Here is a 17,621-nt window from a genome sequence, read left to right as displayed (position 1 = left end):
GTCTGGAAATACAGACATTATAGCTTCCGTTTGGTAACATTAGCAATTAACAAAATCAAAAAGAGATGGCTGCCTCCTGCTGTTACTTGTAAGTGCACTCTTCTTTGTAGGCTATTTGTTTACATGTGGTGCAGGGATCTGCAACCTTTGTGTCTCTAGGTTTCGGACTACAACTCCCATCAGCATGTCCAGCATTGCCAATAGACATGGATCATGGGAGTCGTAGTCCAAAACATCTTCCATTCTGCAGGTTGCAGTCCTGCTTTTATATGACTTTTTGTGAATTTATGAAAATAAGACACACGGGTGGTAAACAGGAGAGCCCTTTGCAAACACTAGCCTGGTTTTGACCATTGATAGGAGAAGCAAAGCCCATTCTTTTATGGTGAAATACATTGCCGACAAATGCATAGACTACTGTACTGTATCCCCACCATGACAAACACCCTGAGCATCGAAAAGGCAAGGGAAGTACAAGAGAAGGGTAGGGTTCAAAGGCAGCAGTGGTTAGTTATTAAAGAAACACCTTTAAAGGGAAAGATGGGGAGGACTGCAAGGGGCAGAGGTGCAAGAAGCTGAAGAGGGAAAGGAAAGGGGCACGAACAATAAGCAAAACTAGGTTGACAAAGGGACTCATGGGAAAAGGTAAAGTGCCACAAATTCGACAAAACAACACTGGCCAAAATTCACTATGAAGAAGTTATCATTAATAAAACATAAGGAATTGGAGTGGCCTAGCGAGGGTACCCGACGGGTCACTCATGTGACATGCCACAGAGCTGCCAGGCCCACTCTAGTCCCTGGCTGGACCAGAAGCATGAGGACACATGTTCACTATTACGAAGATCAACGTGAACACCTGCTGCTCCTCTATAAATCCTCCGCTACCACACTGAATGTATCTCCATATCAAACTCTCACCTCCTCAACCCTCCATAACCTGTTCCTCCTCCCACTTTCTCTCTTTGCCCCACGCCACTGGAAGGCTCTCCCCGGCCACGAAAAACAGTGGAACGTTTCAAAGCGTGGCTCAAACTGCACCTGCCTGCAACCGCCTCAACTGCCCAGCCCACCTCTCCTGATGCTACCCTCAGGCTACCCTGTTTCACTTGTAAATATGTAAGTCCTGGCATTAGAAAGCTCCCTGGGTTGCCAATGTTTGACTTTCCTCCAGTCTCTGGCTTCTGTTACTATTCTTGGCACTTCCGGGCCGAGCATATGTCCTTCAATCCGACAATGCTCGTCTGTAAAGGGGCCTTATTCTAAGACGGCCTCGGCTCCATTATTGCCCACTTTTGTCAGTCATTTCTGTTCGAAATGACATCCTGTTCTTAAATAAACACAACATATAATCATTCAATGGAAGACTATTCAAGCACCGAAGCCTCAGTAAGGAGAGGAGTATACAAGATGCAAACTCAGTGAGAAGCTTTCAGGGCAAATTATGGAAAGACTGATAACTGGTCAATCACTCGCTCATAGAGTGATCCTGTTGAGAAGTACCTCCAATGCCCCAAACGTGCATGAAAGTACAAGCTTTGAAAGTCTCTGTGAAGAAGCACAATGCCAACCAATGAGATCTTTGGGAAAAGGATGTAAAGGTTATCATTTTGCTTTCACACTGTCCCATCTCACACAGGGATTGAGTGAAATATATGAAGTCACTCACCCTATAAATACTCCTCCCGGAACAGTCAAAAATATTAATTCTAGGGACAACAAATGACAAAACGCAGCATCCAATCAGCATCGTGAGAAAGATGATGTCAGTGGCATCTTATTAATAAACGGATGTCTTGCTTTTGTCACGAGGATAGAATAAGCCAATAGTGCTCGGTATTGTATAGATTCACCTATAGTGCAAATAACGCTGCCCAATCGGAGTCCGGTAATGTGTGAACGACCTGGAACATTGCTCATTTCACCTCTGATAGTTCAGCCATTTTCTGTGGCCATGTTGAATGCCATTTTCATTATTCCCCGGCCTAGGCTGTGTTGTAATAAACGTTTAGTTCTTCTCACATCTCGTGCAGTCTTTTTCGGCTCTTTGGATACATTTTTATTACTGGACTTGGGACTTGCCTTCCAACGCCACATTAGCGCCCTAGACTTTCCATTTACAAACTAATCAGACCCTCCAGCTTATTGCGATTTTGCGATCCCGCAAAATGCCGCGAAAACGGCCGTTTTGCGCAAAATGCCGCAAAAATGGCCGTTTTGTGCAAAAACAGCATCTTTTAAAAAAAAAAAATTTTTTTTTTTTTTTTTTTTTTTAGTAATCTGCAAAAATTACTGTTTTGAAAAAAAGAATCCTCAGGGTGCCAGGTGCTCAACTTTTTTTTTTGTTTTTATTTACACAAGAAATGAAATCACTTGCGCCCCAAAAATTGCAGCCCAATCCACAAGGGACACATGAATGGGCACATTTTATATGCGCGCCCATTCAGATGGCCTTTTTCACCTCCTTGATCAAATAAAGTGGCGTTTCTGTCAATTTAAAAGCACATCCCTCATTTCCAAGCAAGATGCACTTTTAAATGTGCAGAAATTGTAGGCAACCCTACGCGCACGGGATGTGGGGCTGCCACTGCATGACAGGGTCTTTCCTGACCCTGTCATGCATTTCTTTTAAGGTATGAACCGCTGCTGAGTCGCTTGCATTTCTGTTCCTCAAACAGGATAAAAATGCATTTTTTGGGTCACATTTTACAGCGGCAGGCACCTAGAGTGCCTGTCCCTGTGAAAGGCGCTGGGAGCTTGCAGAACACTGTCGGGAGAGCGATTCTATTCAAAGTACTCCCCATTTTGATGACAAAAATCTATCGAATGTTACAATTTGACCAATTACGTGCAGAACTATTCGATCGATTTTTATAAATACTGAACATGTGTTGCGGGGGTGTCACCCGCTCCCCTTGTTTAGTATTTTTGGTCTAGGGTGGTTGCAGAAGTGTTTTCCCCTTTTTCCTCAAAATTGGAGGCGGGGACAGAAAAAAAAGGAAAATAACGAAAAAAGGACCCTGCAGAGTCGGATCCGACCCGCGTTAGAGGGACGGATCTGGCACCGCAGGGTTGCAGGGGAAGCTGCAGCGACCAAGCGGTTAAGTAGGGGAGGGGGTCGGGTGGTGGTGAAAGGTACATTTTGGGTTGTTTGGCTGAAGTGCAAATCAATTTGCAGCAAAATTGACTACGGTCAATTCCGCCGCAAATAATTACACTTCGGTCAAACAACCCAGAACACCATTCAAGGCAGCTGCCAGCGCACAATTTGCGCTACAGCTCAAGCCTGTGGAAATGCGCCGGTCACCTTTGAGAATAAGGTGACCTGCTCATTTCCAAAAATGGGTTGTCTAAAAATAGCATATCCTCCGTTCTTTTTTTAAATGCCCCCTCATTTGAGGAACTGGGACAAAATCTACATTTAAAAAAAAATAATAAAAATGGTTACACTATGAGAGAGAGGGAGAGTGATGGGTGAGATGTGAAGTGATGGGCAAGAAAGCAGAGGAAGAGCAGTGGGTCAGAGGAGGAAGTGCTGCACAAGAGAGCAGAGGAAGCAGTGATGCGGTGGGCCAGAAATCTGAGAGCGAGCAGAGGTACAGAAAGTAGAGGAAGCGGTTGGCCAGAAAGAGGCAGTGAGCTGCAGATTGGGAAAAAGGATGAGGGAAGAATGTGATAGAATGGGAGAAAAGATGCAAGATGCAGAAGCAGCACAAAAGAATGAAGGACTGTATATTGAGGGAGGAATTGTAGAGTGTAAGGTGTGAGTTGGGAGTATGATTTGGAGTGTGGCAGGGGCTGGGCAGTGCAGATTGTGACTTGACAGTGTGACATAGCACGTGAGTATTTGTATGACAGAGTGAGAGGTTAAGGAATGTAAGTTATGATGGAGAGTTGGTGAGATGTTTGTGGGTGTTTGGGGGATTGGAGAACATAGAAGGGGAATATTTTCAGCATTACAATTGATAATGATCAATTTAGTTAATACTATTAAATAGGCATGAACATTAAACCAGAAATGTAGCCAAATCAAACACTGTTCTGCCAAGCCAGAGACATCTGGGACTCTTCCTATTAAATTAATACAAAAGACACATAATAATGATACCCTGGCTCTCTTCTAGCCTTGCACTCTACCTATTTCCTGCAATGTGGCAATCTTACACCCTCCAGTTAATACAAAATGTCCCGCAAAAATGCCGCAATAAATAAAGGTTTGTGCCGCAAAATTTGCCATTTCATGCCGCAAAATTTGCCATTTCATGCCGCAAAATCCTGGAAGGTCTGACTAATGTCATCTACTGGTTGCAGTCCAACTGGTTCTCTAAAGGTTACCAAAGACTGCAACCACCAGAATGCATCTGTGTGTGTAAGGAAAGCAAGGGCTAGAACCACGGCGTCACAGGTGACGTGGAATCATCAGGTCACCCATTACCATCATGCTTTTGGCCACCCCGCCCCCAGGGAAGGTGTGGTTGACCATTCGAGTGTAACATCACCCCACCCACATCAGTAGCATGAACATCATGGCATTCAATACATTCTCTATTCAGAACTGGCTTATCACTCACCACTGGTCTCTGGAGAAAAGAACCATGCAGCGGATCCCGGGGGGCAGTTCGGCCATGGGCACGGAAGCAAGAGTTAGGGGGCGAGAAGGGTAATCCACCGACCAGGCTTGCACGCCTTGCCCAAGGGGCCTGCTCACAAGATCCTTGTTTGAGGGGAGCAGAAGACAGATGGTCGTGCAAGATGAACAATCACTGCGTGTGATGGGATCACAGGGAGAAGCAGGCAATGCACGGCGAGGAATCACAGGGGAGGCTGGTCTTGCACGGCGAGGAGTCACTGGGGAGGTTGGTCTTGCACGGCGAGGAATCAGAGGGGAAGGTGGTCTTGCACGGCGAGGAATCAGAGGGGAAGGTGGTCTTGCACGGCGAGGGATCACAGGGGAAGCTGGTCTTGCACGGCGAGGAGTCACTGGGGAGGTTGGTCTTGCACGACAAGGAATAACAGGGGAGGTTGGTCTTGCATGTGGCACTGGTCATTCACGAAGACGGGTCTTATGAGGCAAGATCTCAGGACACAATGGCCGTGCAGCGAAAGGAATCCCAGGGCAGGGAGATGAGGGCCTTCCAAGAGAAGAATCACAGGAGGCGATGGTTGTGCACGAGTAGAGGGCATAAGAAAGGCCACGTTCCTCCAGAATTTCTCAAAATGAGACCTAGAAAAAACAAAATGCATGGTTACAGGAGCATGAGCTCAGGAGGGCGGTCTATCTGGAATCCTGGCTCCAGTCATATTTCACACAGTCTCAAAAGGCAGGCAATCATTGTAGTTGTGTCTTCTAGGTGATATGATATGGCATTTATAACGCGCCTATACACAAGTGTTTCTTTATCATCACCTTTGGTTGGTAGCCAAATGTAATACTATACAGAAGTAGCGATGGGAGACGCAGCAGACAATGCACACAATGACTGGACATTTAAACTGAGCATGTTTCATTAGCCTCTCCGATGAGCTTGACCTTCAACTGTCTGCCCAATCAAAGCAGCTCATTTCCTGCTACCGCCTATGATATGATATGTTACTTATATCGCGCTCATACACAAATATTTCAAAGTGCAACGAGGCAAGGGAGGGGAACAAGGGAGGACAAAACAATGACCTTACTAGGCCCAGTGACATTGAGAATGCGCAAGTGCAGGGGAGAGGGAAGTGCAAGGGGCAGGGGAGGAGTGGAAAGTGCTGAAAACGTGATCAAAACAACAACAGGAAGTGCGTCCAGCAGGTGGTAAGTGCAAGAATGTGGCGGAGACAACGGGTGTCAAATAAGTGCACGAGGGGGACTGAAGGGTTGCAGATACAGACCCAAGTGCAAGGCTTGCCAGGAGGCAGTGCGGGTATACGGCTGGGTGGGCAGGGACCTGGGCCCGAAATCAGAGGGTAGCCAGGTGCCCAATGCCAAAGTAGACAATGATCAACAGGGAAGAGGAAGAGAGAAGACAGAAGCAAAGGAAGTAGGAAGTTCTTGAGGTACTTCCGGAACCGAAGATAGTTCTCCTCAAGTTCCAGAGAGGCAGGGAGACTGTTCCAGAGGGAGGCCATAGCCGAAGAAAGGAAACTACCCCCAACTCGTTGCTTAGAGAAGCTGCTGACCCTTAAGGAGTTGGAGGTGGAAGAGTAAAGAGCTTGAGTAGGAAGGTATTTCCGACGGGAGAGTTGAAGGTATTGTGGACCCAGGCACCAGAAGCCTTTTGGACAATGCAAAGGGGCTTGTACTTAATCCTTGCAGCCATTGGGAGCCAATGAAAAGATTTCAGGGCTGGAGAGATAGGATCCCTGGGCCTGAGGGCAAGGGCAAGTCTCGCAGTCCTGTTCTGGATGAGTTGAAGAGGGCCAGGAGTAGTTGCAGGTAGATTTAGAAAGAGGCTGTTGCAATAGTCCAGCCTGGAGAGAACCAGAGCTCTAGAGGCAGTGACCTTCTGGAGGATGGAGAGGAAAGGAAGAAAAGCCTTTGATGAGGTGTAAATGGTAGTTTTATTTCTTAGAGACGTCATAGATGTGTGGAGAAAAGGAAAGTGTGGAGTGGAAAATGACCCTGAGGTTCTTAGCCTCAAAGGTGGGAGCAGGGAGATGGCCAAGGGAGGCTGGCCAGAAAGTGACAGGAAAGGAAGGTGCAGGTGTGCCGATGAGGAGGATCTCTGTCTTACTGGCATTAAGGCAGAGGTTGTCAGTGGCACACCACTCCTGGATTGCGGACAGATAGTCAGCAATGAGAGAGGGAGAAGAGGTGGCACAAGGGAGCCAGAAAACAAGTTGAGTGTCATCCGCATAGCACTGAAAATTGGAGCAGAGAACAGCAATGCAGTGAGCGAGGGGTGCCAGATATTGGTTTAAAAGCCAGGGAAAGAGGTTAGACCCCCGGGGAATGCCACAGTTAGAGAGCGAGATAGCGGAAAGGAAGGACCCAAGTTGGACCTGGGAGGGTCGGTTGGAGAGGAAGGAGGTCAGCCAAGCCAGGTCCTGATTAGTGATACCAGGGTTATCACGGAGATGGTTGAGCAGGATGGCATGGTTGACTGTGTCAAAGGCAGAAGAGAGATTGAGTAGGATGAGGACAGATGGGATACTAGAATCAAGGTTTGAGAGCAGGTCTTCACGGATGTTCAGGAGAGCAGTTTCCATGCTTCTGGCTGCTCTGAAGCCAGACTGATGATCACAGAGACAACCAAAGAATCAGTGTGGAGGTTAAGCAGGGAGATGGCCAGCTTCTCCAGTAGTTTGCCCAGGGAAGGAGTGATAGAGATCGGCGATAGTTAGCTGGGAAGGAGGAATCAGCGGTGGGTTTCTTGAGAAGAGGGTGCACAAGAGAGTGTTTCAGAGGGGAGGGGATGGCTCCAGTGGCGAAGGAGTGGTTGCAGAGGTCAGCCAGAGCAGGAGCGGGGGTGTCAATGTGGTCCTTGATGGTTCTGGATGAGCAGGGAAGAACCTGCTTTGACGAGGCTTTCATAGATCGGACGTGTCTAGAAACCTCATCAGGAGAGAACAGAGGAAGGGAAGAGAAGGGCAGCAGAGCATCAACACCAGGAGAAAGGAGACTCCAATGCAAGGGAGCAAGGCACAGGGCTCTTGCTCCAAGCCTACTGCTTGCATGGTATCCGCCTGTTCTTGAAAGACCAACATGGCCAGAATGAGAGGAGGTCTATGTCCAAGCTTTCAATTCTCCTGGCCCAGCGGGAGGACAAAAGGGGGAGAAAAATTGCAGCATCTTTTGGGAACATCAGCACTGCTTTGCCCTTCCCAGGCTTTTTCCCCTGGGCTACGAAAACTGTCAGCTGGAGAGAGAGCAAGGGTACCAGGATTCTCTCCTGCTGGCCCCTGAAGAGTACTGGGGCATGTCAGAGGAGCATGGCATCCTTGCACTTTCCCACACAGCCCCAGCTGGCACATGCCACCCATCAGCAACGGCTGAGGGGCTGGTGAAGAGCGCTTGCATGGATGAGAGTAGGGGTGTGGAGCTCCTCTCCAGCCAGACGTTAACTGGTTACATTAAGAGAATATTTGGCATGTAATGGGAGTCCCTGGTTGATGATAGTAACACTGTGGAAAATTAGGCGAGTACCTGCGCATTTTAGGGCAATAACTGGAAAATGGTGCAAGAACCTGGGCATATTATGCAAGAGCCAGTCACATGTCAGGTATACCTGGTCATTCAAAAGCAAAACCAGGCCAATGCTGTGAATACCTGAGCATATAATGGGAGTATCTGGACATATACCAAAATCTGACCATGTGCTGAAGCCTACCTAATCACTATCCGGATCTCACACTCCATGACGTGTGCGGAACCCTACCTAATCACTCTCAGGATCTCACACTCCAAGACGTGTGCGGAACCCTACATAATCACTCTCAGGATCTCACACTCCAAGACGTGTGCGGAACCCTACCTAATCACTCTCAGGATCTCACACTCCATGACGTGTGCGGAACCCTACCTAATCACTCTCAGGATCTCACACTCCAAGACGTGTGCGGAACCCTACCTAATCACTCTCAGGATCTCACACTCCAAGACGTGTGCGGAACCCTACCTAATCACTCTCAGGATCTCACACTCCAAGACGTGTGTGGAACCCTACCTAATCACTCTCAGGATCTCACACTCCATGACGTGTGCGGAACCCTACCTAAGCACTCTCAGGATCTCACACTCCAAGACGTGTGCGGAACACTACCTAATCACTCTCAGGATCTCACACTCCATGACGTGTGCGGAACCCTACCTAATCACTCTCAGGATCTCACACTCCAAGACGTGTGCAGAACCCTACCTAATCACTCTCAGGATCTCACACTCCAAGACGTGTGCCGAAGCCTACCTAATCACTCTCAAGATCTCACTCTCCATGACGTGTGCTGAACCCTACCTAATCACTATCAGGATCTCACACTCCAAGACGTGTGCGGAACCCTACCTAATCACTATCAGGATCTCACACTCCATGACATGTGCGGAACCCTACCTAATCACTATCAGGATCTCACACTCCATGACGTGTGCGGAACCCTACCTAATCACTCTCAGGATCTCACACTCCAAGATGTGTGCCGAAGCCTACCTAATCACTCTCAAGATCTCACTCTCCATGACGTGCGCTGAACCCTACCTAATCACTATCAGGATCTCACACTCCAAGACGTGTGCGGAAACCTACCTAATCACTATCAGGATCTCACACTCCATGACGTGTGCGGAACCCTACCTAATCACTCTCAGGATCTCACACTCCAAGACGTGTGCGGAACCCTACCTAATCACTCTCAGGATCTCACACTCCAAGATGTGTGCCGAAGCCTACCTAATCACTCTCAAGATCTCACTCTCGGTGACATGTGCCGAAGCCTACCTAATCACTCTCAGGATCTCACTCTTGATAACATGTGCCGAAGCCTACCTAATCACTCTCAGGATCTCACTCTCGATAACATGTGCCGAAGCCTACCTAATCACTATCAGGATCTCACACTCCATGACATGTGCTGAACCCTACCTAATCACTCTCAGGATCTCACACTCCAAGACGTGTGCAGAACCCTACCTAATCACTCTCAGGATCTCACACTCCAAGATGTGTGCGGAACCCTACCTAATCACTCTCAGGATCTCACACTCCAAGACGTGTGCGGAACCCTACCTAATCACTATCAGGATCTCACACTCCATGACGTGTGCGGAACCCTACCTAATCACTCTCAGGATCTCACATTCCAAGACGTGTGCGGAACCCTACCTAATCACTCTCAGGATCTCACACTCGAAGATGTGTGCCGAAGCCTACCTAATCACTCTCAAGATCTCACTCTTGGTGACATGTGCCGAAGCCTACCTAATCACTCTCAGGATCTCACTCTCGATAACATGTGCCGAAGCCTACCTAATCACTCTCAGGATATCACACTCCATGATGTGTGCTGAACCCTACCTAATCACTCTCAGGATCTCACACTCCATGACGTGTGCTGAACCCTACCTAATCACTCTCAGGATCTCACACTCCATGACGTGTGCTGAACCCTACCTAATCATTCTCAGGATCTCACACTCCATGACGTGTGCTGCACCCTACCTAATCACTCTAAGGATCTCACTCTCGATAACATGTGCCGAAGCCTACCCAATCACTCTCAGGATATCACACTCCATGACGTGTGCCGAAGCCTACCTAATCACTCTCAGGATATCACACTCCATGACGTGTGCTAAAGCCTACCTAATCAATCTCAGGATCTCACACTCCATGACGTGTGCGGAACCCTACCCAATTACCTTCAGGATCTCACTCTCGATGACATGTGCCAAAGCCTTCCTAATCACTCTCAGGATCTCACACTCCATGACGTGTGCAGAACCCTACCCAATCACCTTCAGGATCTCACTCTCGATGACGTGTGCTGAACCCTACCTAATCACCCTCAGGATCTCACACTCCATGACGTGTGCTGAACCCTACCTAATCACTCTCAGGATCTCACTCTCGATAACATGTGCCAAAGCCTACCTAATCACTCTCAGGATATCACAGTCCATGACGTGTGCTGAACCCTACCTAATCACTCTCAGGATCTCACTCTCGATGACACGTGCCGAAGCCTACCTAATCACTCTCAGGATCTCACTCTCGATGACATGCGCCGAAGCCTACCTAATCACTCTCAGTATCTCACACTCCATGATGTGTGCTGAACCCTACCTAATCACTCTCAGGCTCTCACTCTCGATGACATGTGCCGAAGCCTACCTTATCACTCTCAGGATCTCACACTCCATGACGTGTGCTGAACCCTATCTAATCACTCTCAGGATCTCACTCTCGATGACATGTGCCGAAGCCTACCTAATCACTCTCAGGATCTCACTTTCGGTGACATGTGCCTAAGCCTACCTAATCACTCTCAGGATCTCACACTCCATGACGTGTGCTGAACCCTACCTAATCACTCTCAGGATCTCACTCTCGAAGACATGTGCCAAAGCCTACCTAATCACTCTCAGGATCTCACTCTCGCTGACATATGCCAAAGCCTACCTAATCACTCTCAGGATCTCACTCTCGATGACGTGTGCTGAACCCTACCTAATCACTCTCAGGATCCTACTCTGGATGACGTGTGCTGAACCCTACCTAATCACTCTCAGCATCTCACTCTGGATGACGTGTGCTAAACCCTACCTAATCACTCTCAGGATCTCACCCTTGATGACGTGTTCTGAATCCTACCTAATCACTCTCAGGAGCTCACTCTTGATGACGTGTGCTAAAGCCTACCTAATCACTCTCAGGATATCACTCTCCATGATATGTGCTGAACCCTATCTAATCACTTTCAGGATCTCACCCTTGATGACGTGTTCTGAATCCTACCTAATCACTCTCAGGATCTCACTCTCGATGACGTGTGCTAAAGCCTACCTAATCACTCTCAGGATCTCACTCTCGATGACATGCGCCGAAGCCTACCTAATCACTCTCAGGATCTCACACTCCATCACGTGTGCTGAACTCTACCTAATCACTCTCAGGATCTCACTCTCGATGACGTGTACTGAATCCTACCTAATCACTCTCAGGATTTCACCTTTGATGACGTGTTCTGAATCCTACCTAATCACTCTCAGGATCTCACTCTTGATGACGTGTGCTAAAGCCTACATAATCACTCCCAGGATCTCACTCTTGATGACGTGTGCTAAAGCCTACCTAATCACTCTCAGGATATCACTCTCCATGATGTGTGCTGAAGCCTACCCAATCACTCTCAGGATCTCACTCTGGATGACGTGTGCTGAGACCTCAACTTACAAGAACTCACGTCATGATATGGCCTAACCCTGCAGCTCAGGGACCCCCACACGGAGGTCCTGACCCTGCAGCTCAGGGACTCCCACACGGAGGTCCTGACCCTGCAGCTCAGGGACGCCCACACGGAGGTCCTCACCCTGCAGCTCAGGGACCCCCACACGGAGGTCCTGACCCCGCAGCTCAGGGACCCCCACACGGAGGTCTTGTCCCCGCAGCTCAGGGACCCCCACACGGAGGTCCTGACCCCGCAGCTCAGGGACCCTCACACGGAGGTCCTGACCCCGCAGCTCAGGGACCCCCACTCGGAGGTCCTGACCCTGCCCGCTCAGGGACCCCCACACGGAGGTCCTGACCCCGCATCTCAGGGACCCCCACACGGAGGTCCTGACCCTGCCCGCTCAGGGACCCCCACACGGAGGTCCTGACCCCGCAGCTCACGGACCCCCACACAGAGGTCCTGACCCTGCCAGCTCAGGGACTCCCACACAGAGGTCGTGACCCCGCAGCACAGGGGCCCCCACACGGAGGTCCCGACCCCGCAGCTCAGGGACACCCACACGGCAGTCCTGACCCCGCAGCTCAGGGACGCCCACACGGAGGTCCTGACCCCGCAGCTCAGGGCCCCCCACACGGAGATCCTGACCCCGCAGCTCAGCGGCCCCCACACGGAGGTCCTGACCCCGCAGCTCAGGGACCCCCACACGGAGGTCCTGTCCACGCAGCTCAGGGACCCCCACACAGAGGTCCTGACCCCGCAGCTCAGGGACCCCCACACGGAGGTCCTGACCCCTCCTAACACTGTGGGTCTTATTTGGACAAAGTGGGGCGAGAGGGACCCTGGGGATCCGAGGTGGGGGGAGCCACCCACTCTGATGCCAACCCTGGAGGGGTTAACCGAGGACCCCCCAGGGCCTCTTCCCCAATTCCCACCCTCTTTATGAGTGGGCAACATTCCCCATTAGACAAAAGCAAGTAGGACAGTGTTTACACAGGGAGTATGGGGCACGTGGACAAAGAGGCGACTGTGGAGGAAGAAATGACACACACTGACCCGCGACCCACCACAGGCTGCTTATCTCACACGCACACAATGGTAGTAGCCAAGGGCGTGAACGCAGTAGACAGGCAGGGTGGCGTCAGCGCAGAATCACGCAGTAGCCATGACAGGGAAGTCCAATTCCAAGATGGTGGCAGACCTGTTTGTAACTTTGGCCATGGTGTGGCAGGCTGCCCGCCTATTTCACCAAATCAGGATCCGGCTAAGTCTATGGGACCAATTCCTAAGCAAGGACCATGAGCCTGCACAGGTCTCTCTGCTCAGATCATTATCACTGCCATTGCATGGGCTGGCATGTCAGAAGGGTGGGAGAGTGGGACAAGGAGGCAAGAGCAGGGGCAGAGAGAAATCTGAGGAGGCTGGAAAAATGGAAAGTAAGGAGCTGAAGGGGGGCAAGGTCAGGAGAAGCAAGGAAGGGATGGGCTAGAACCAAGACCATCAGAGACAGAGACCAGAGCAGAGGAAGGAGGTCTTCCATGGTGAGGTCCAGAGAGAAAACTCAGCCAAGTCAAACATAGGTTAGGGGGTGCTTAGCTGTGAACCCTGCGGGGTTCAGGTTGGGGAGAAGCCCCTGTACCAAGGATAAGACATAGGAAAACAGTGATCCTGAGGGCAGAGACTGGGAGGGCCCATGTCTACGGAGCCCGAGAGCTGGTGCAAAGTCAATAAAAGGCAGGCTGACCAGTAGCCTTGTGTCAGGTCTTGCAGGATTGCAAGTACACCAAGGATGCACAAAGAACAGCTGCTGGCACAGAGGGAAGACACATTCTGGTGCCACGTTGCTCTTAGCGGGAGGTGGGCTAAAATGACAATGCCTTGAAAACCACACGAGACAGATGAGGGAGAAGAACCACCAATCGTCAGTCAACGTCATCCACAGGGGGGTTCCAGAAACAGAGAACCCCAAAGAGGGACTTTTGCTGGCTTTGCAGGAGCCCCCCATCTGAACACCAAGAGGGGTACATCTTTTGAACTCAGGGGGGATATGTCACTTATAGGGATTGCCCGTGAACATGATGAACATTCCTTGAAGTTCGCCTTGAACTCGCTCTATTTTAGGGAGAATACTTAGGTTTCACCTTTTCTTCTGCCCCAATGTTGCACCACAATAAACCTTGCTTGATCAACGCCGAACCTTGCCTCGAGTCATCTCTCTCTGCTGATCCTCATGTGGCGATATCACACACCATTGCTGACCTCGAACCCTCAACACACAGTGAGACTTGCACACCGTGGCAGATCCTGAGCCCTCGGCATATAGGATAACTCACACTCCAAGAGAGATCCTGAACATTGATGACTTATCATGAGATGTCCAGGTGCCCCGGGGCTCACACCACCAGCTGTCGTAAGCCCCCAACACACACACCGTGAGATGCCAAAGAACCTCATCACACAGAGGAATTCACACACTGAGAAGTGTGCGTAACCTGGTCACACATTACACCGGCCCTGAGAAGTCTGCACTGGCCACCAGTAAACAAGAACGCAGAAACTTAAAGGCCTCTGCATGGCCCACAAATCACTACACAGACAAAGAGCGGAATGTATCCAGTCAACTGCTACCGACCAGCAAGAAATCTAGGCTCGAGTAATGATAGACGAAACACTACGAGGAAAGGAAATTCAGAGGAACCACGTTCTCCTCCTTGATAGCCAAACTATGAAATTTGGTACCGAAGGAAATAAGGACAACGGAAGGTCACCTAACTTTCAGAAAACGACTGAAAAGCTACCTATTCAACTCACTGAGAAAAGCATACAAACGTGCATCCCCACAAACCATACTCTGCACCCAAAGCAAACATTGGACCATACGGATCGAAGATCCAACAATAAAACAAGCACACACCGTGAGCCAAACGGAAACCTACTACCCACTCCCCCTCCTCTTCTCCACACCCGCATACCTCCCACGTAATACACACGCCAAAACATGGCCAGATAAACTACACACAAAAACCACACACCCACCGGCAACCACAACACAAACAGTTGCAAACAACAACCAGACACTGGACGCTACCAATGCGGATGCAACAAGCCCAGCGCACACAACACAGGACACTCCGAAAGTTCACAAGCACAGATGCCAGTTCCTCGTGGTTCTACAAGCATCAACAGAAAAACACTACTTCATCCTAGCCCTCTTCCTTCACTAACCAACCCCAACCACGTTCTTACAGAGCCACGTGAACACCTGGAGACCATGAAAACGGCATCAGGGAGCAGATAAATGTTCAAAACATAACTCACAAGCGATAGCACACCCGGGACATGCAGTGCACATAGGATTGCATATGTCGTGGTGTTCTGTACCAAAATCATACCACACCAGGAGTTGTCCGAACCCCACAGCAGACAGAAACTCTAACCCAGAAGCGTCCTGAAAATGTTACACGCAGAACTCACACAACTTGAGCTGCCCTAACCCATCAACAGATTCAGGAGGGTCTGATCGAGTCACACACACTATGTGAGGTCCAAAACCCTCATGACTCTGGGACACACACACACACCATGTGAGGTCCAAAACCCCCAGGATTCCGAGACTCACACACACACTATGTGAGGTCCAAAACCCTCAGGACTCCGGGAGTCACAAACACTATGTGAGGTCCAAAACCCTCATGACTCTGGGACACACACTATGTGAGGTCCCAAACCCCCAGGACTCCGGGACTCACACACACTATGTGAGGTCCAAAACCCTCATGATTCTGGGACACGCACACACACTATCTGAGGTCCAAAACCCCCAGGATTCCGGGACTCACACACACTATGAGAGGTCCAAAACCCTCATGACTCTGGGACACACACACACACACTATGTGATGTCCAAAACCCCAAGGACTGCGGGACTCAAACACACTATGTGAGGTCCAAAACCCTCATGACTCTGACACACACACACTATGTGAAGTCCAAAACCCCCAGGATTCCGGGACTCACACACACTATGTGAGGTCCAAAACCCTCACGACTCCGGGAGTCACAAACACTATGTGAGGTCCAAAACCCTCATCACTCTGGGACACACACTATGTGAGGTCCCAAACCCCCAGGACTCCGGGACTCACACACACTATGTAAGGTCCAAAACCCTCATGACTCTGGGACACACACACACTATGTGAGGTCCAAAACCCTCATGACTCTGGGACACGCACACACACTATCTGAGGTCCAAAACACCCAGGATTCCGGGACTCACACACAATATGTGAGGTCCAAACCCTCATGACTCTGGGACACACAATCACTATGTGAGGTCCAAAACCCCCAGGATTCCGGGACTCACACACAATATGTGAGGTCCAAAACTCTCAGGACTCCGGGACTCGCACACACTATGTGAGGCCCAAACCCCCCAGCACTCCGGGACTCACACACATTATGTGAGGTCCAAACCCCAGGACTCCGGGACTCGCACACTATTGGAAGCGTTCAGGTCTAATCACACACGAAGACTCGCAGACCCTAGAGAATGTCTCGAACCCTCTTCACAGCACTTATTATATTAAAGTAGAGGGCGCCTAGACATTCAACAAAGAGACCCAGGCACCATTAAACACGCTGACCTCGACATAGAACCGCACACTAGGGAGACCCCGATTCCCAAGAAGAGATAGCATCGCACCCCGGACACAAACACACCACAGAGGAGGTCACACCCCGAGATGCCAAGCACCGCCATAGCATAAAGCGATTCACAGCACACAGACGGGCCCCCATCGGACCCAGGGAATGCCATGGGCCCTCCTCACACGGAGGGACTCGAACCCCATGACATGCCATGGACCCCCATCACACGGAGGGACTCAGACACCATGAGATGCCCGGGACCCTCTCATTACACAGAGGGTCTCACGCCGCATGGGATTTCTTGCCCCCCAATCACACAGTGGGGGAATCACAAATCATGAGGGGTCGTGAACTCTCGTGACACCAAGGCGGAGGGATCACACTCCGAGTGATGTCCATGAACGTCATCACACAGAGGGACTCGGATCCTCGTGAGATGCCATGGGCCCGCATAACACGACCTGAAACCTCGTCACACAGAGGGAACTCTTAGCATGTACACTGACCTGTGGCTGCGGTGTCCAGGCGCTGCTCTGGGACGTTGTTGCTTCTCCCGCGTGTGTGTGTGTGTGTATCTCTTCCTCTTGCCTTTGGTCACTTGCTTCTCGCCTCTATCTCACCCCTGTCCCTCCTCCCCCTGACTCTCTCTCCGTCTCGACGCCGCTGCCCTGCCTCTCTTCCTCAGTCAATTAACTCAGAGTCACTTCCTGGAAACCTGTTCCTCCTCCGCCCCATCCACGCCCTGCAGTCCACACACCCACAACAAACACCTGCGGCAGACGAGCCCGCCACCAACACATACACCCACAGCACCTGCTGCAGAGGAGCCCTCCACCAACACATACACCCACAGCACCTGCTGCAGAGGAGCCCTCCACCAACACATACACCCACAGCAACCACCTGCTGCAGAGGAGCCCTCCACCAACACATACACCCACAGCAAACACCTGCTGCAGAGGAGCCCTCCACCAACACACACCCACAGCAAACACCTGCTGCAGAGGAGCCCTCCACCAACACATACACCCACAACAACCACCTGCTGCAGAGGAGCCCGCCACCAACACACACCCACAGCAAACACCTGCTGCAGAGGAGCCCTC

General features: G+C 50.4%; 1 protein-coding gene across 1 annotated transcript in view; it reads right to left on the bottom strand.

Moving 5' to 3' along the window:
- The window catches only part of SLC37A1 (solute carrier family 37 member 1), a 314,109-nt gene extending 296,923 nt beyond the window's left edge, over nt 1-17,186 (bottom strand). The window contains exons 1-2 of the mRNA XM_069635652.1: nt 17,022-17,186; nt 4,572-5,224 (exon numbers count right to left, since the gene is read on the bottom strand). Of these exons, the coding sequence (XP_069491753.1) occupies nt 4,572-4,627 (56 nt within the window). The 5' untranslated portion in view covers nt 4,628-5,224; nt 17,022-17,186. The remainder of the gene's footprint in view (nt 1-4,571; nt 5,225-17,021) is intronic.
- Between the last annotated feature and the right edge of the window lie 435 nt (nt 17,187-17,621).

The sequence above is a fragment of the Ambystoma mexicanum genome, chromosome 7p, assembly GCF_040938575.1.
Source record: "Ambystoma mexicanum isolate Mex_15411 chromosome 7p, UKY_AmexF1_1, whole genome shotgun sequence".
Classification (NCBI taxonomy): domain Eukaryota; kingdom Metazoa; phylum Chordata; class Amphibia; order Caudata; family Ambystomatidae; genus Ambystoma; species Ambystoma mexicanum.
The sequence above is the reverse complement of the archived record's forward strand: the minus strand, read 5'-3'. Positions and strand labels throughout refer to the sequence as shown.